Source organism: Coregonus lavaretus (genome assembly GCF_964263955.1).
Source record: "Coregonus lavaretus genome assembly, chromosome: 7".
Lineage (NCBI taxonomy): Eukaryota > Metazoa > Chordata > Actinopteri > Salmoniformes > Salmonidae > Coregonus > Coregonus lavaretus.
In genome coordinates this window covers 11,239,835-11,256,911 of record NC_139994.1, presented here as the reverse complement: position 1 = coordinate 11,256,911, position 17,077 = coordinate 11,239,835, and the positions used below count along the sequence as shown (strand labels likewise).

The following is a 17,077-nucleotide window of genomic DNA, read 5'->3' as shown; positions in this document are numbered from 1 at the left end:
TAGTTTGTAAACAACAATCACTATCACGCTGGGAAACTCCCTAGGTAAATAGTAGGGTCGGCAGCCCAATGCTAATAGCTCCACATGAGGGGAACAAACCCTCTCCTTCACTGTGACATGCTTAGTGTGGCACCATTGATTGTTCACATACAGACAGACACCTCCCCCGCTACTTTTCCCCGAAAGTTCTGAGCTCCTGTCAGCTCTGATGATCGTGAAACCATCCAGCTCCACTTGGGAATCAGGTATGACCTCCGTTAGCCAAGTTTCCGTAAAGCATACAAGATTTGTTTGCCGATGTAATCTCATATATGAAGTTATTTGCCGATGTAATCTCATATACGAAGTACGTAGAGGGCTTGATGGATTTGGGAGCAGCAGGTAGTTTTATCGATCACCAGCTAGTACAAGAGCTTGACATTAATCTTACACCTGTCACCCCCCCTTAAGGATTAACACCCTGGACGGGCAGCCATTGGGCACGGGCTTCATTACGCACCTGACACAGAGCGTTACCCTCCAGATTGGAGTCTTCCACACTGAAACCATTCAACTCATGGAACTCTCATCCCCCAAACAGCCACTCATCCTCGGACACCCCTGGCTTTGTCGTCATGACCCTGTCATCTCATGGCGACAAGGTGAACTACTGTCCTGGTCTTCTACCTGCTTCACCAGTTGTCTCAGCCTACCCTGCAGAGCCACCACCATTGAGGACTCTGCCTCTGCAGTGCCACCCACCATACCATCTGAATACGCCCAGTACAGCAATGTGTTCAGAATCAAGGCCTACACTCTGCCACAGGGGACTGTGCTATTGATTTACTCCCTGGAGTGTCCCCACCCTGGAGTGTTACCCCCTATCTATCCCGGAAAATGAGGCAATGGAGAACTACATTGATGAAGCACTCAAACGGTTTAATTCGTCCTTCTTCCCCGGCTGCGTCCAGCTTCTTCCTTCTTCTTCGTTGGAAAAAAGGACGGTGGTCTTCGTCCATGTATTGATTACCGTTCCCTGAATGACGTTACGGTCAAGAACAGTTTCCCTCTGATCCCAGCGACCCTTGAACAAGTGGGCCACGCCAACATCTATACAAAACTCGACCTGCGGAGTGCTTATAACCTTGTTGGTATATGTGAAGATGACAAATGGAAGATTGCCTTTATCACCGCACGAGGGCACTACGAATACCTGGTCATGCCCTACGGCCTTACTAACGCCCCCGCCATCTTCCAATCCTTTATGAAGAAGGTTTTCCAGGATATGATCAACCGATATGATCAACCGCTTTCTCATCGTCTACATTAATGACATCCTGATTTACTCCCACTCCCTGAAGGAACACATACAGCATTACAAAGGGTTATTCAATGGCTCCTTGACCATAACCTTTATGTGAAGACTGAAAAGAGCACCTTCCATGTAACTTCAGTAAACTTCCTCGGTTTCGTACTGACACCTGGAGGGGTCAGCATGGATGAGAACAAAGTCACCGCCGTCAGTAACTGGCCCAAACCCACCACCGTTAAGGAACTCCAACGTTTCATTGGGTTCTCCAACTTCTATCGCCGGTTCATTCGGAACTTCAGTTCTACTGCTGCTCCCCTCACTGCCCTTACCAGCCAAAATACCCGGACCCTTCAATGGACTGATACCGCACTGACTGCTTTCAACACCTTGAAACGCCTCTTCACCTCAGCTCCTGTCCTTCGCCAACCTGATCCGACCCTTCCTTTCACCCTGGAGGTGGATGCCTCCGAAGTAGGAGTAGGAGCCATACTCTCTCAGTGGGTGGGAACACCTCCAAAATTACATCCTTGTGCCTTCTTCTCCAGGAAGTTATCCCCCGCTGAGAGGAATTATGATGTGGGGAACAGAGAACTCCTCGCCATCAAGCTGGCCCTCAAGGAGTGGCGCCACTGGTTGGAGGGAGCACAACATCCCTTTCTCGTCCTAACAGATCATTGTAATCTGGAATATATCAGAGGGGCCAAGAGGTTTAACTCCAGACAAGCCTGCTGGGCTCTCTTCACACACTTCCATTTTCATGTTAATTACATCCCTGGAAAGAAAAAACGTAAAAGCTGATGCTCTCTCCTGCCAGTTTGACCTTCCAACTAGTAACTCAGACTCTACACCCATTCTTCCTTCCTCTTGCATTATGGGACCGGTACAGTGGGAGGTTCACTCTGCTATAGAAGAAGCCCTAACCTCAGACCCGGCTCCTACTGAGACACCAGCTGGGAAGAGTTACGTACCAGCAGCTGTTAGACCCCAACTGATGCAATGGTGTCACACGTCCTTGGGGTCAGGACATCCGGGCATTACACGAACCACCGAACTTCTAGCCCGTAAATTCTGGTGGTCCTCACTGGCATCAGACATCAGGGATTATGTACTGTCCTGTCCAGTCTGCACCCAAACCAAAAGCCCTCGTCATCTCCCTTCAGGTAAGCTTCAACCTTTGCCAATCCCTCACAGACCCTGGTCCCATATAGCTGTTGACTTCATCACAGACCTTCCTGAATCCTCTGGTAACACCACCCTTGTCATAGTAGACCGTTTTTCAAAAATGTGTCATCTGGTTCCTCTTCCTCATTTACCTAACGCCATGGAATTGGCTGAGTGTATGTTCCAACAGGTGTTCCGTCTGTATGGGATTCCGGAGGACATCGTCTCTGACCGCGGGCCCCAGTTTCTCTCCCAGGTGTGGCGAGCCTTCTGTGACCGACTGGGGGTCGCCCTCAGCCTCGCCTCCGGGTACCATCCCCAGACCAACGGGCAGACGGAATGCCTGAACCAAGAAATAGAGAAGTACCTCCGCCAACAATGTTCTGCCTCTCCACACGACTGGAGTCGGTATATGGCCTGGGCCGAATATGCTCAGAACTCACTCATGCATTCATCCCTCCACCCCACCACCAATCCTAGTTTTGTTTCACCTGCCTGTTTGCCTACCTGTGTATGACCATTGCCTGCCTGTGACCACGACTCCTGCCTTCTGCGAAGGCGTAATAAACACCTGCCGCGCTCTGAGCGGGAATCTACTGTCTGTATTTTCCCAGTCGGAGCTCGTTTTTTTTCGAGTTCCCAGTTGTCTTGAACTCACTGAAGTCTGAGATTTCCCAGTTCTGAGTTTCCAGTTATTTTTAACACGGCAGAAGTCATGCTGGATTGACAGCATGGCCAATGTATTCAACCTTTTCTGGCCCATGGTGTTGCATGTGAATGTTTATCCTTTTAAGCTTGGAAAAGAGACCCTTAAACCCAGACTTTCAGTTAGCCACTGATTCCTTCCAAACCATTCATTGTTGAATTTGCAATTTCCAACTTGTTGTGTAATGTTTATGTCCAATGGCCAATGAGCACTGATACCTTTTATCTATAATTGAGCTTCATATGACAAGGATTGAAAAGGATTTCCCAGTACATTGTCGACTTGATTCATGATGATGACTGCTTGTCTAGCTAAGATTTTGAATGTATGATGTTGACATGATCAGTCCAATCAAAGCTATGGTAGCTATAACGTGATTTGACTTCATTCTATCTGTGTTCAATGACCTTGAGCTTTCTTGGATGGGCACTTCTAATGTAAATATATGGCAGCACCCAAGGGGCTTGGATTTTCGAGCTCCCCCGTAGAATTTGCAGTGACATAGTGTCCCAATGAGTGACAGAACACTGAGCCAATCACGGCGCAACTAGAGAACATTAGCAGAAAATCACTGAGCTAGGCTGAAACCTCCTGCATTTTGGAGCTGCCTTACTCAAGGAAGCAAAAAAGAGACCATGTTTGTATGCAGCTTTATTAACTCAATGATTTTTTAAACATTGTTTGTAAACTGATATGTGACACTTTTAATGCCAAAATAGGCAACTTTTTTTTTTTTTTTAGCTAAACAGGTGGGGCTCATTAAGAAGTATGTCAAAGATTTAGAATGGGACGTTTGCTTCGCAAGTCCCATTAATAAGAAGCACTGTATGTCGACGATTGAAACTGTGGCTTTTGCTGCGCAAGCCCCACAATGAGTCTATTTCACCACCTAGTGGATTCTATCCAATAATACAATCAGAAGGGTTTAGAGATTGTCCACGCTCATGTAGATTATGATGAAACCTGGGTAATGTTTTATTGTAAAGGTACCAATGCCACCAATAAAATTCAAGCAACTGTCCCCTTAAATGGCAGTCTTGTGAAACAAAAATATACAGTTTGCCAGAGTGTGTTCCACTTCATTTTACCCATTGCGCTCTTTGAGCGGAATGTTTGTAGCAATATGTGCCGTATACTCCTGTATTTACGGTAACTCTGCTGACTTGTAGAATTCAAGATGGCGGCGCCCGTACTAGAAACATGCCATGTCGCATGTTGTGCTAATCGAACCCCACATGTTCTTTCATGGGGTCGTGGGGGGCTCATTGCATATGGAACATGTCATTCTGTCGCTCTCTATGACCCACAGGTAATATATATCTTTCACAATTTAAATGTACTCGTATCGCTACAGTTGCTACATCATCAGTCTTGTCAATGTTGGTGTCCTTAGGTATAAGGTATATTTGTTGCGACAGTCAGCTTTACTCTTTACATACCATTCTACAGGAGAAAGGTGTTGTAGCTGTCCTGAATGGACACACCGGGAGGGTGAACACAGTCCAGTGGGTCCACAGAGAGGACTGTGGTGAGTAGCTACCTGCATACTTCATCCAATGCTTATATATGCTGATAATACACCTTGATATGCTTCATCCAATGCTTTGATATTCTAATAATATACATTGATATGCTTCATCCAATGCTTTGATATACTTTGATAGACTGTTTGTCTTCATCCCTGATGATGGTACAGGTACAGAAACTCACCTGGTGTCAGGAGGGTCTGACAGTGTACTGATTGTGTGGGAGGCCCTAGATGGGAAGGTGTGTTAATGCTACTAGAAGCAGGAATTGGTCACATATGTTAATGATTTATTGGCACTTCATCAGACACATTATTAAAACACAGCAATAGGTTGACTTACAGTGCATTCGGAAAATTATTCAGACCCCTTGACTTTTTCCACATTTTGTTACATTACAACCTTAATCTAAAATGGATTGAATAGTTTCCTCCCTCATCAATCTACACACAATACCCTATAATGACAAAGCAAGAACATGTATTTTTTTTGTGTTCAAATGTCTAAAAAAAATAACGGAAATATGACATTTACATAAGTATTCAGACCCTTTACTCAGTACTTTGTTGAAGCACCTTTGGCAGCGATTACAACCTTGACCCTTCATGGGTATGACGCAACAAGGTTGGCACACCTGTATTTTGGGAGTTTCTCCCATTCTTCTCTGCAGATCCTCTCAAGCTCTGTCAGGTTGGATGGGGAGTGTCGCTTCACAGCTATTTTCAGGTCTCTCCAGAGATGTTCGATCGGGTTCAAGTCCGGGCTCTGGCTGGGCCACTCAAGGACATTCATATACTTGTCCCGAAGCTACTCCTGCATTGTATTGGCTGTGTGCTTAGGGTCATTGTCCTGTTGAAAGGTGAACCTTCGCCCCAGTCTGAGGTCCTGAGTGCTCTGGAGCAGGTTTTCATCAAGGATCTCTCTGTACATTCCTCCGTTCATCTTTCCCTCGATCCTGACTAGTCTCCCAGTCCCTGCCACTGAAAAACATCCCCACAGCATGATGCTGCCACCACCATGCTTCACCGTAGAGATGGTTCCAGGTTTCCTCCAGACGTGACGCTTGGACTTCAGGCCAAAGAGTTCAATCTTGGTTTCATCAGACCAGAAAATCTTGTTTCTCATGATCTGAGAGTCCTTTAGGTGCCTTTTGGCAAACTCTAAGCGGGCTGTCATGTACCTTTTACTGAGGAGTGGCTTCCATCTGGCCACTCTACCATAAAGGCCTGATTGGTGGAGTGCTGCTGAGATGGTTGTCCTTCTGGAAGGTTCTCCCATCTCCACAGAGGAACTCTGGAGCTCTGTCAGAGTGACCATCGGGTTCTTGGTTAGTTCCCTGACCAAGGCCCTTTTCCCTCGATTGCTCAGTTTGGCCGGGCGGCCAGCTCTAGGATGAGTCTTGGTGGTTCCAAACTTCTTCCATTTAAGAATGATGGAGGCCACTGTGTTCTTTAGGACCTCCAATGCTGCAGAATGTTTTTGGTACCCTTCCCCGGATCTGTGCCTCGACACAATCCTGTCTCGGCGCGCAACAGACAATTCCTTCAACCTCATGGCTTGGTTTTTGCTCTGACATGCATTGTCAACTGTGGGACCTTATATAGACAGGTGTGTGCCTTTCCAAATCATATCCAATCAATTGAAATGACCACAGGTGGACTTCAATTAAGTTGTAGAAACATGTCAATTGAAACAGAATGCACTTGAGCTCAATTTCAAGTCTCATAGCAAAGGTCTGAACACTTATGTAAATAAGGTATTTATGTTTTTTATTTTTAATACATTTGCAAAAAATATATATATATATATATATATATATATTTTCGCTTTGTCATTATGGGGTATTGGGTGTAGATTGATGAGAAAAAACATTTTAAAAATACATTTTAGAATAAGGCTGTAACGCAACAAAATGTGGAAAAAGTAAAGGGGTCTGAATACTTTCCGAATGCACGGTATATTGATCCATTCTTACGCATATTTGTTGTGTTTGTACTCCCTGCCCCAGTTTAACCCCTGTGTAAAGTGTGTTGGACACACTGGGCCAGTGTGTGCTGTGGATGCCATCCACCTGGACAACAATAAGCTACTCATCGCCTCCACAGCCTCTGACTCCACTGTCAAACTATGGCTCTACACTGGGAGTAAAGGTAAGAGATGCTTTTAATCCCAGCAATAGACTAGTGTCCTGTCCAGGGGGTGTACTTGTCTTGTACATCAAACTGCCTCACACTATAGGAACAGGAGGCTCCTGCCCTATGGGGTGTTCTGGCTCAGATAAGGCTACTTTACTTTATGCTTTTGTGTGACATAGAGTGGGTAAAGGAACTCTTTAGGACAGTCAGATCGGGTAAGGTAATCAAAAATCTCTGAAGCTGGAGACTCTTATCTCCCTCAATAACTTTAAGCATCAGTTGTCAGAGCACCTTACCGATCACTGCACCTGTACACAGCCCATCTGAAATTAGCCCACCCAACTACCTCATCCCTATATTGTTATTTAATTTGCTCTTTTGCAGTCCAGTATCTCTATTTGCACATAATCTCTTGCACATCTAGCATTCCAGTGTTAATACTATTGTAATTATTCTGCACTATAGCCTATTTATTGCCCTACCTCCATAACTTGCTACATTTGCACACACTGTATATATATTTTCTGTTGTATCTCTGACTTTATGTTTTTATTACCCCATATGTAACTCTGTGTTGTTTTTGTTGCACTACTTTGCTTTGTCTTGGCCAGGTCGCAGTTGTAAATGAGAACCTGTTCTCAACTGGCTTACCTGGTTAAATAAAGGTGAAATAAAAAAAATAAAAAAGATCATTGACACTGACCAAATGGCACCCTATTCCCCTATGTAGTACACTACTTTTGACCAGGGCCCTTATCCAATGTTCCTTCAACATTTTTTGGGCACTTAGCAAATGTTAGGTCTTGTGAGCGGAAACTTGAACGTTGTGAGAATTTTGTGCAACTTCCGGCGCGCATTTACAGTGAACACTGAGGCTGTACCCTTACCGTTTTAGACAGTAGCCAATAGGCTATTTAGGCTATTTGAGCAATATGTAGGCCTACCAACAAATCCAATGGAGCAAATCCCATAACATTTTCACATGGAAATAGCTTTTGCTTTCTATGATATAGCCTACAGGAGCATAAATGTGGTGTTCAATACAGGCCACATTGCATGAGACTTTAAAAAAAGTGTTTACATTATGAAGGGCTTGACATTAATTCTGTCTGTAAAACCATGGGCTAAATAGGTGACTGTAAATTGCATTTTATTGTGTTGTATGATGCAAGAAACCACATTATAAAATTAGTTATTTTTACCACACAGAGAATTAGACAATGTAGGTTACACCTCTGCCTATTGGCTTATTTGCATATTCAAGCCTGTCTCAAAATACAACACTGCACCTTTAATTAAGAAGTAAGCTTTTTTCCCAAATGGCATTTCAAAGACGGCTTGAAATGTAGCCTACACGTTTTGTGCTCTTGTAGGAAGCAGTAACTCCCCATTGCTGACCTATACTTATCTATATCTGGGCAAATAATATCACGCATGGCTCTGTGTTCTGATCTGAAAAGCGCATTCACTCGAGGGTGATTGAAAGACCGCTCATGGGCTACCCCCGCTCTGGCTCTGCCAAAAACAAAATCACAGACTCAATCTTGCAAAGTTAGATTTGTTTTTTAGTTTTTTGCATTGAAAAGGGACTGATATAATGTTGAGTTGAATACAGAAAAAACATTGATCCATATAGTGCAAACTAATGGGGCGAACTCAGTGAAGTTAAATCTCTTGCGTCTCTGTGCAGACTGGCATTTCTTCTGCGCAGCAGTCCTGGAGGAGGTGGGAGGCCGCGCAGTTTAGCGGGAACATTGCCCATAGGCCGCCCAGCCATGTTCATTTGTATTTTGTAACTTCAGTAGTACTCTCAAGTACTCTTATCTCAATATGATAAGGCTGCACAAACCACAATGTTCACCTAAAGTGGGCTTATTTCTACCTAAGTAGGGTGAAGTTGCCCCTAGATGCTGATCTTGTGTCAGTTTAGCATTTTCCCCGCTAATGGTTGAGAGGGAGGGGAAGCTGATCCTACAGTGGGGAAAAAAAGTATTTAGTCAGCCACCAATTGTGCAAGTTCTCCCACTTAAAAAGATGAGAGAGGCCTGTAATTTTCATCATAGGTACACGTCAACTATGACAGACAAATTGAGAAAAAGAATTCTAGAAAATCACATTGTAGGATTTTTAATGAATTTATTTGCAAATTATGGTGGAAAATAAGTATTTGGTCACCTACAAACAAGCAAGATTTCTGGCTCTCACAGACCTGTAACTTCTTCTTTAAGAGGCTCCTCTGTCCTCCACTCGTTACCTGTATTAATGGCACCTGTTTGAACTTGTTATCAGTATAAAAGACACCTGTCCACAACCTCACACAGTCACACTCCAAACTCCACTATGGCCAAGACCAAAGAGCTGTCAAAGGACACCAGAAACAAAATTGTAGACCTGCACCAGGCTGGGAAGACTGAATCTGCAATAGGTAAGCAGCTTGGTTTGAAGAAATCAACTGTGGGAGCAATTATTAGGAAATGGAAGACATACAAGACCACTGATAATCTCCCTCGATCTGGGGCTCCACGCAAGATCTCACCCCGTGGGGTCAAAATGATCACAAGAACGGTGAGCAAAAATCCCAGAACCACACGGGGGGACCTAGTGAATGACCTGCAGAGAGCTGGGACCAAAGTAACAAAGCCTACCATCAGTAACACACTACGCCGCCAGGGACTCAAATCCTGCAGTGCCAGACGTGTCCCCCTGCTTAAGCCAGTACATGTCCAGGCCCGTCTGAAGTTTGCTAGAGTGCATTTGGATGATCCAGAAGAGGATTGGGAGAATGTCATATGGTCAGATGAAACCAAAATATAACTTTTTGGTAAAAACTCAACTCGTTGTGTTTGGAGGACAAAGAATGCTGAGTTGCATCCAAAGAACACCATACCTACTGTGAAGCATGGGGGTGGAAACATCATGCTTTGGGGCTGTTTTTCTGCAAAGGGACCAGGACGACTGATCCGTGTAAAGGAAAGAATGAATGGGGCCATGCATCGTGAGATTTTGAGTGAAAACCTCCTTCCATCAGCAAGGGCATTGAAGATGAAACGTGGCTGGGACTTTCAGCATGACAATGATCCCAAACACACCGCCCGGGCAACGAATGAGTGGCTTCGTAAGAAGCATTTTAAGGTCCTGGAGTGGCCTAGCCAGTCTCCAGATCTCAACCCCATAGAAAATCTTTGGAGGGAGTTGAAAGTCCGTGTTGCCCAGCGACAGCCCCAAAACATCACTGCTCTAGAGGAGATCTGCATGGAGGAATGGGCCAAAATACCAGCAACAGTGTGTGAAAACCTTGTGAAGACTTACAGAAAACGTTTGACCTGTGTCATTGCCAACAAAGGGTATATAACAAAGTATTGAGAAACTTTTGTTATTGACCAAATACTTATTTTCCACCATAATTTGCAAATAAATTCATAAAAAACCCTACAATGTGATTTTCTGGAATTTCTTTCCTCATTTTGTCTGTCATAGTTGACGTGTACCTATGATGAAAATTACAGGCCTCTCTCATCTTTTTAAGTGGGAGAACTTGCACAATTGGTGGCTGACTAAATACTTTTTTCCCCCACTGTAGATCTTTACCTAGGGGAAACTTCACCCTGGAGCTATAAAACCTGCATTAAAAAAAGGACTATAAGTGTTCCTTGTTTCCTGCTCTGAGATTCGCTTGTTTGTTTACAAGGGAAACTTCACCCCATTGCAAAAGAGGCATCTTTGAGTTAATCTGTCTGAATTCTCCACCTACCCTGACATCTGCTGGTATGCTGTGGTAGTAGAAACAGACTGAACAGTCTGCTCATTTGAGTCACAGAATTTAATGAGTCATCACTTCAGGATTGTCTGAAATCAATGTAATGGCCTATTGTTAGCGCTGTGGTTTCCACTGTATCTTGAAACCAGGATTGTATCATGGTATTTGTATTTAGTATTTTATTATGGATCCCCAATAGCCTGTTATGGCGCCTCCAATAGCCTGTTCTGGACTTGGGGATTGTGAAGAGATCTCTGGTGGCATGTCTTGTGGGGTATGCATGGGTGTCCGAGCTGTGTGCTAGTAGTTTAAACAGACAGCTCGGTGCATTCAGCTTGTCAACACCTCTTACAAAAACAAGTAGTGATCAAATCAATCTCTCCTCCACTTTAAGCCATGAGAGATTGACATGCATATTGTTAATGTTAGCTCTCTGTGTACATTTAAGGGCCAGCCGCACTGCCCTGTTCTGAGCCAATTGCAATTTTCCTAACTCCCTCTTTGTGGCACCTGACCACACGACTGAACAGTAGTCCAGGTGCGACAAAAATACGGCCTGTAGGACCTGCCTTGTTGACAATGTTGTCAAGAAGGCAGAGCTGCGCTTTATTACTCCCAATCTTTGCTACTGTTGTATCAACATGTTTTGACAATGACAGTTTACAATCCAGGGTTACTCCAAGCAGTTTAGTCACCTCAACTTGCTCAATTTCCACATTATTTATTACAAGATTTAGTTGAGGTTTAGTGAATGATTTGTCCCAAATACAATACTTTTAGTTTTTGAAATATTTAGGACTAACGTATTCCTTACATTTACATTTACATTTTCGTCATTTAGCAGACGCTCTTATCCAGAGCGACTTACAAATTGGTGCATTCACCTTATGATAGCCAGTGGGACAACTACTTTACAATATTTTTTTTTTGGGGGGGGTAGAAGGATTACTTTATCCTATTCCAGGTATTCCTTAAAGAGGTGGGGTTTCAAGTGTCTCCGGAAGGTGGTGAGTGACTCCGCTGTCCTGGCGTCGTGAGGGAGCTTGTTCCACCATTGGGGTGCCAGAGCAGCGAACAGTTTTGACTGGGCTGAGCGGGAACTGTGCTTCCGTAGAGGTAGGGGAGCCAGCAGGCCAGAGGTGGATGAATGTAGTGCCCTCGTTTGGGTGTAGGGACTGATCAGAGCCTGAAGGGTACGGAGGTGCCGTTCCCCTCACAGCTCCGTAGGCAAGCACCATGGTCTTGTAGCAGATGCGAGCTTCAACTGGAAGCCAGTGGAGTGTGCGGAGGAGCGGGGTGACGTGAGAGAACTTGGGAAGGTCGAACACCAGACGGGCTGCGGCGTTCTGGATGAGTTGTAGGGGTTTAATGGCACAGGCAGGGAGCCCAGCCAACAGTGAGTTGCAGTAATCCAGACGGGAGATGACAAGTGCCTGGATTAGGACCTGTGCCGCAGGGTCGTACTCTGCGAATGTTGTAGAGCATGAACCTACAGGATCGGATCACCGCCTTGATGTTAGCGGAGAACGACAGGGTGTTGTCCAGGGTCACGCCAAGGCTCTTTGCACTCTGGGAGGAGGACACAACGGAGTTGTCAACCGTGATGGCGAGATCATGGAACGGGCAGTCCTTCCCCGGGAGGAAGAGCAGCTCCGTCTTGCCGAGGTTCAGCTTGAGGTGGTGATCTGTCATCCACACTGATATGTCTGCCAGACATGCAGAGATGCGATTCACCACCTGGTTATCAGAAGGGGGAAAGGAGAAGATTAATTGTGTTGTCTGCGTAGCAATGATAGGAAAGGCCATGTGAGGATATGACAGAGCCAAGTGACTTGGTGTATAGCGAGAATAGGAGAGGGCCTAGAACTGAGCCCTGGGGGACACCTGTGGTGAGAGCACGTGGTGCGGAGACAGATTCTTGCCACGCCACCTGGTAGGAGTGACCTGTCAGGTAGGACGCAATCCAAGAGTGAGCCGCGCCGGAGATGCCCAACTCGGAGAAGGTGGAGAGGAGGATCTGATGGTTCACAGTAACAAAGGCAGCAGATAGGTCTAGAAGGATGAGAGCAGAGGAGAGAGAGTTAGCTTTAGCAGTGCGGAGAGCCTCCGTGACACAGAGAAGAGCAGTCTCAGTTGAATGACCAGTCTTGAAACCTGACTGGTTTGGATCAAGAAGGTCATTCTGAGAGAGATAGCAAGAGAGTTGGCTAAAGATGGCACGCTCAAGAGTTTTGGAGAGAAAAGAAAGAAGGGATACTGGTCTGTAGTTGTTGACATCGGAGGGATCGAGTGTAGGTTTTTTGAGAAGGGGTGCAACTCTCGCTCTCTTGAAGACGGAAGGGACATAACCAGCGGTCAAGGATGAGTTGATGAGCGAGGTGAGGTAGGGGAGAAGGTCTCCGGAAATGGTCTGGAGAATAGAGGAGGGGATAGGGTCAAGCGGGCAGGTTGTTGGGCGGCCGGCCGTCACAAGTCGCAAGATTTCATCTGGAGAGAGAGAACTGGCTGAGTCGATTCAGTGGCTAGCTTTGCACTTGGCTGGCTAACAGTAGCTGCTAGGGGTAAGTTATAACCTACATTCCTTGCCACCCATTCTGAAACTAACTGCAGTTCTTTGTTAAGTGTTGCAGTCGTTTCAGTCGCTGTAATAACTGACGTGTATAGTGTTGAGTCATCCGCATACATAGACACACTGGCTTTACTCAAAGCCAGTGGCATGTCGTTAGTAAAGATTGAATAAAGTAAGGGGCCTAAACCACTGCCCTGGGGAATTCCTGATTCTACCTGGCTTCCACTAAAGAACACCCTCTGTGTTCTGTTGGACAGGTAACTCTTTATCCACAATATAGCAGGGGGTGTAAAGCCATAACACGTACGTTTTTCCAGCAGCAGACTATGATCGATAATGTCAAAAGCCGCACTGAAGTATTACAAAACAGCCCCCACAATCTTTTTATCATCAGACATTTGTGTAAGTGCTGTGCTTGTTGAATGTCCTTCCCTATAAGCGTGCTGATAGTCTGTTGTCAATTTGTTTACAGTAAAATAGCATTGTATCTGGTCAAACACCATTTTTTCCAAAAGTTTACTAAGGGTTGGTAAAAGGCTGATTGGTCGGCAATTTGAGCCATTGAAGAGGGCTTTTCTATTCTTGGGTAGTGGAATTACTTTTGCTTCCCTCCAGGCCTGAGGGCACACACTTTCTAGTAGGCTTAGATTGAAGATGTAAAGATATGGCAAATATGAGTGGCGATATCGTCTGCTATTATCCTCAGTAATTTTCCATCAAGGTTGTCAGACCCCGGTGGCTTGTCATTGTCGGTAGACAACAATACTTTTTTCACTTTTTCCACACTCACTTTATGGAATTAAAAATTACAATGCTTGTCTTTCATAATTTAATTAGTTATACTTGGATGTGTAGTGTCAGCGTTTGTTGCTGCATTTCATGCCTACGTTTGCTAATCTTGCCAATGGAAAAAATAATTTAAGTAGTTGGCAATATCAGTGGGTTTTGTGATGAATGAGCCACCTGATTCAATGAATGATGGAGCAGAGTTTGCCTTTTTGCCCATAATTTCATTTAAGGTGCTCCAAAGCTTTTTACTATAATTCTTTATTTAATTTATCTTTGTTTCATAGTGTAGTTTCTTATTTTTATTCAGTTTAGTCACATGATTTCTCAATTTGCAGTATATTTGCCAATCGGTTGTGCAGCCAGACTTATTTGCCATTTCCTTTGCCTCAACTGTACAATTTTTTGAATTCCTCATCAATCCACGGGCATTTAACAGATTTCACAGTCATTTTCTTAATGGGTGCATGCTTATTGGTAACTGGGATAAGCAATTTCATAAATGTGTCAAGTGCAGCGTCTGTCTGCTCCTCATTACACACCACAGACCAACAAATATTATAGGAATCACTACAAAACGTATTATATGACCTCTTATACACTTTGGTTTTCCTAGATATGGCTACTATACTGTGATCACTACAGCAACAACGGCTCAGCCGCGAAGTGGTAAGCCACACAAACTCACAGAACGGGACCGCCGAGTGCTGAAACATGCAGCGTGTAAAAATGTTCTGTCCTCGGTTATAACACTCCCTACCGAGTTCCTAACTGCATCTGAACACAAGAACTGTTCGTCGGGAGCTTCATGAAATGGGTTTCCATGGCCGAGCAGCCGCACATAAGCCTAAGATCACCATGCACAATGCCAAGCGTCGGCTGGAGTGGTGTAAAGCTTGTCGCAATTGGACTGAATCACGCTTCACCATCTGGCAGTCCGACGGACGCTACCTGCCCCACTGCATAGTGCCAACTGTAAAGTTTGGTGGAGGAGGAATAATGGTCTGGGGCTGTTTTTCATGGTTCGGGCTAGACCCCTTAGTTCCAGTGAAGGGAAATCTTAAAGCTACAGCATACAATGACATTCTAGATGATTCTGTGCTTCCAACTTTGTGGCAACCGTTTGGGGAAGGCCCTTTCCTGTTTCAGCATGACAATTCCCCCGTAAACAAAGCGAGGTCCATACAGGAATGGTTTGTCGAGATCGGTGTGGAAGACTGGCCTGCACAGAGCCCTGACTTCAACCCCATCTAACACCTTTGGGATGAATTGGAACAATGACTGCGAGCCAGGCCTAATCACCCAACACCAGTGCCCGACCTCACTAATGCTCTTGTGGCTGAATGGAAGCAAATCCCTGCAGCAATGTTCTAACATCTAGTGGAAAACCTTCCCAGAAGAGTGGAGGCTGTTATAGCAGCAAAGGGGGGACCAACTCCATATTAATGCCCATGATTTTGGAATGAGATGTTTGACGAGCAGGTGGCCTCATACTTTTGGTCAAGTAGTGTATCTTAGGTTCCCAGAACCTAATCAAGCATCTGACACATTTGTGCAAGATTTTAGTTCTGGGTTTCTGAGATTAGGTGCCTTTGTGGCATTGGTTGGTAATTCCTCTCTGTATGTTAGCGGGTGTGGAGGGAAGCGAATGGTGATGTTACATGACAGTCATAGAGATGAGCGTGTGGCTGGGGCTGCATCCCAAATGTCACCCTATTCCCTATTGGCCCTGGTCAAAAGTAGGGCACTATATAGGGAATAGGTTGCCATTTGGGATGAAGTCTGGGTCTTTCCTCAGGGTGTGTTGTCTGATGTAGGCCAGCCAGAGCTCTGCTGCCAGCATTTGTTGTTAGTGCCTGGAAGACCCCTGTGTTTCTGGCAAAAGGAGAGAAAAAAAACATGTCACCCTTTGACAAAATGTCTCTGCAGCGTCAGAAGAACTAGCCTAGTGATTAGCCATCTCACCTCTCTAGGATGAGTTGATTAAATAATCTGGGAGCAGTTAATTTAGGAACGCTTGTCGGTGATGTATGGAACCCAATGTTTTTGCATAATTTTAGGGATAGTATAACTCACACCCTAACTTTATTTTTTCCCTCTCATTCCCTGAAGCGGAGTGCACACAAACCATATCGTTTGGGAGCGGGTTCATGATGGATGTCTCGCTAGTTTTGTTGCCAGGCAGCAGAGGTAAGCTGTTTCTACGGCGGCGTTTGCCGGTTGGAGATACCCCCCGCCCCATATTAAAAATGCAATTTGTGCATGAAGTGTTCCGCACTTCATCTCTCCTCCCTTTCACATGCCTGTTCTCTGTTTGATGCTTTGTCCCCCCTGCCCTGCCTCCCCTTCACTCAACCTGTCTTAAAAACATGAGGTAGATGTAAATGTGTTATAATGCGTCCTGGCTTCAGCAGCAAGTGTGACAGGACTATCTAATGCGATACATTTCATTTTGCAGTTCCCATACTGGCCTGCGGGGGCGACGACTGCAGAATCCATCTGTATGTGCAGAGCAATGGACAGGTGAGCGAACTCGAATAGCTGGCATTGGCCAACAAATTAACGGACAGTAATGTAAAAATGAATAAATCGAATATGTTGGATTTACGACATGTAAACCTATTCATTTACATTGATGCTGGCCTTTTCTCCCCGTGTCTCTTGACAGTTCATGAAAGTCCTCTCCTTGCAAGGGCATGAGGATTGGGTCCGTGGTGTGGAGTGGGCGTATGTAGGTGAGGACCACACCAGTGTTTAGCAATCTGTTTCTTCACTGCCTTGTTTTACATTTTAGTCATAAATCTGTCAAATAATCTGAGATGGTATGACAAAATATGTTGAAGTATTTCTGGTATAATCTGTATATCCAGATGGCTAGTTGAGTTGTGTAACCCACTCCAGATGTACTCCAGCAGTGCTCTGTTCAGGGCTACATCACAAATGGCACCCTGGCCTTTATATAGTGCACTACTTTTGACCAGAACCCTATGGGCCCTGGTCAAAAGTAGTGCACTATATTAGGGAATAGGATGCCATTTGGGACTCAGCCCAGGGTTTGTAAAAGCTGTTTCATCTCCTTTACCAGCCCTCTCCACTGGACTCTTCCCACTCAGTCAATGAACTACTCCAAGCTGGGTGGCCATTAG

The 17,077-nt window shown here is 45.0% G+C and overlaps 1 protein-coding gene across 1 annotated transcript in view; it reads left to right on the top strand.

The window, feature by feature from the left end:
• The first annotated feature begins 4,334 nt into the window (after positions 1 to 4,334).
• The window catches only part of LOC311132044 (elongator complex protein 2-like), a 72,130-nt gene continuing 59,387 nt past the window's right edge, over positions 4,335 to 17,077 (top strand). The window contains exons 1-7 of the mRNA XM_084165211.1: positions 4,335 to 4,467; positions 4,608 to 4,686; positions 4,855 to 4,925; positions 6,693 to 6,834; positions 16,044 to 16,121; positions 16,390 to 16,454; positions 16,600 to 16,666. Coding sequence (XP_084021337.1) covers positions 4,336 to 4,467; positions 4,608 to 4,686; positions 4,855 to 4,925; positions 6,693 to 6,834; positions 16,044 to 16,121; positions 16,390 to 16,454; positions 16,600 to 16,666 — 634 coding nt within the window. The 5' untranslated portion in view covers position 4,335. The remainder of the gene's footprint in view (positions 4,468 to 4,607; positions 4,687 to 4,854; positions 4,926 to 6,692; positions 6,835 to 16,043; positions 16,122 to 16,389; positions 16,455 to 16,599; positions 16,667 to 17,077) is intronic.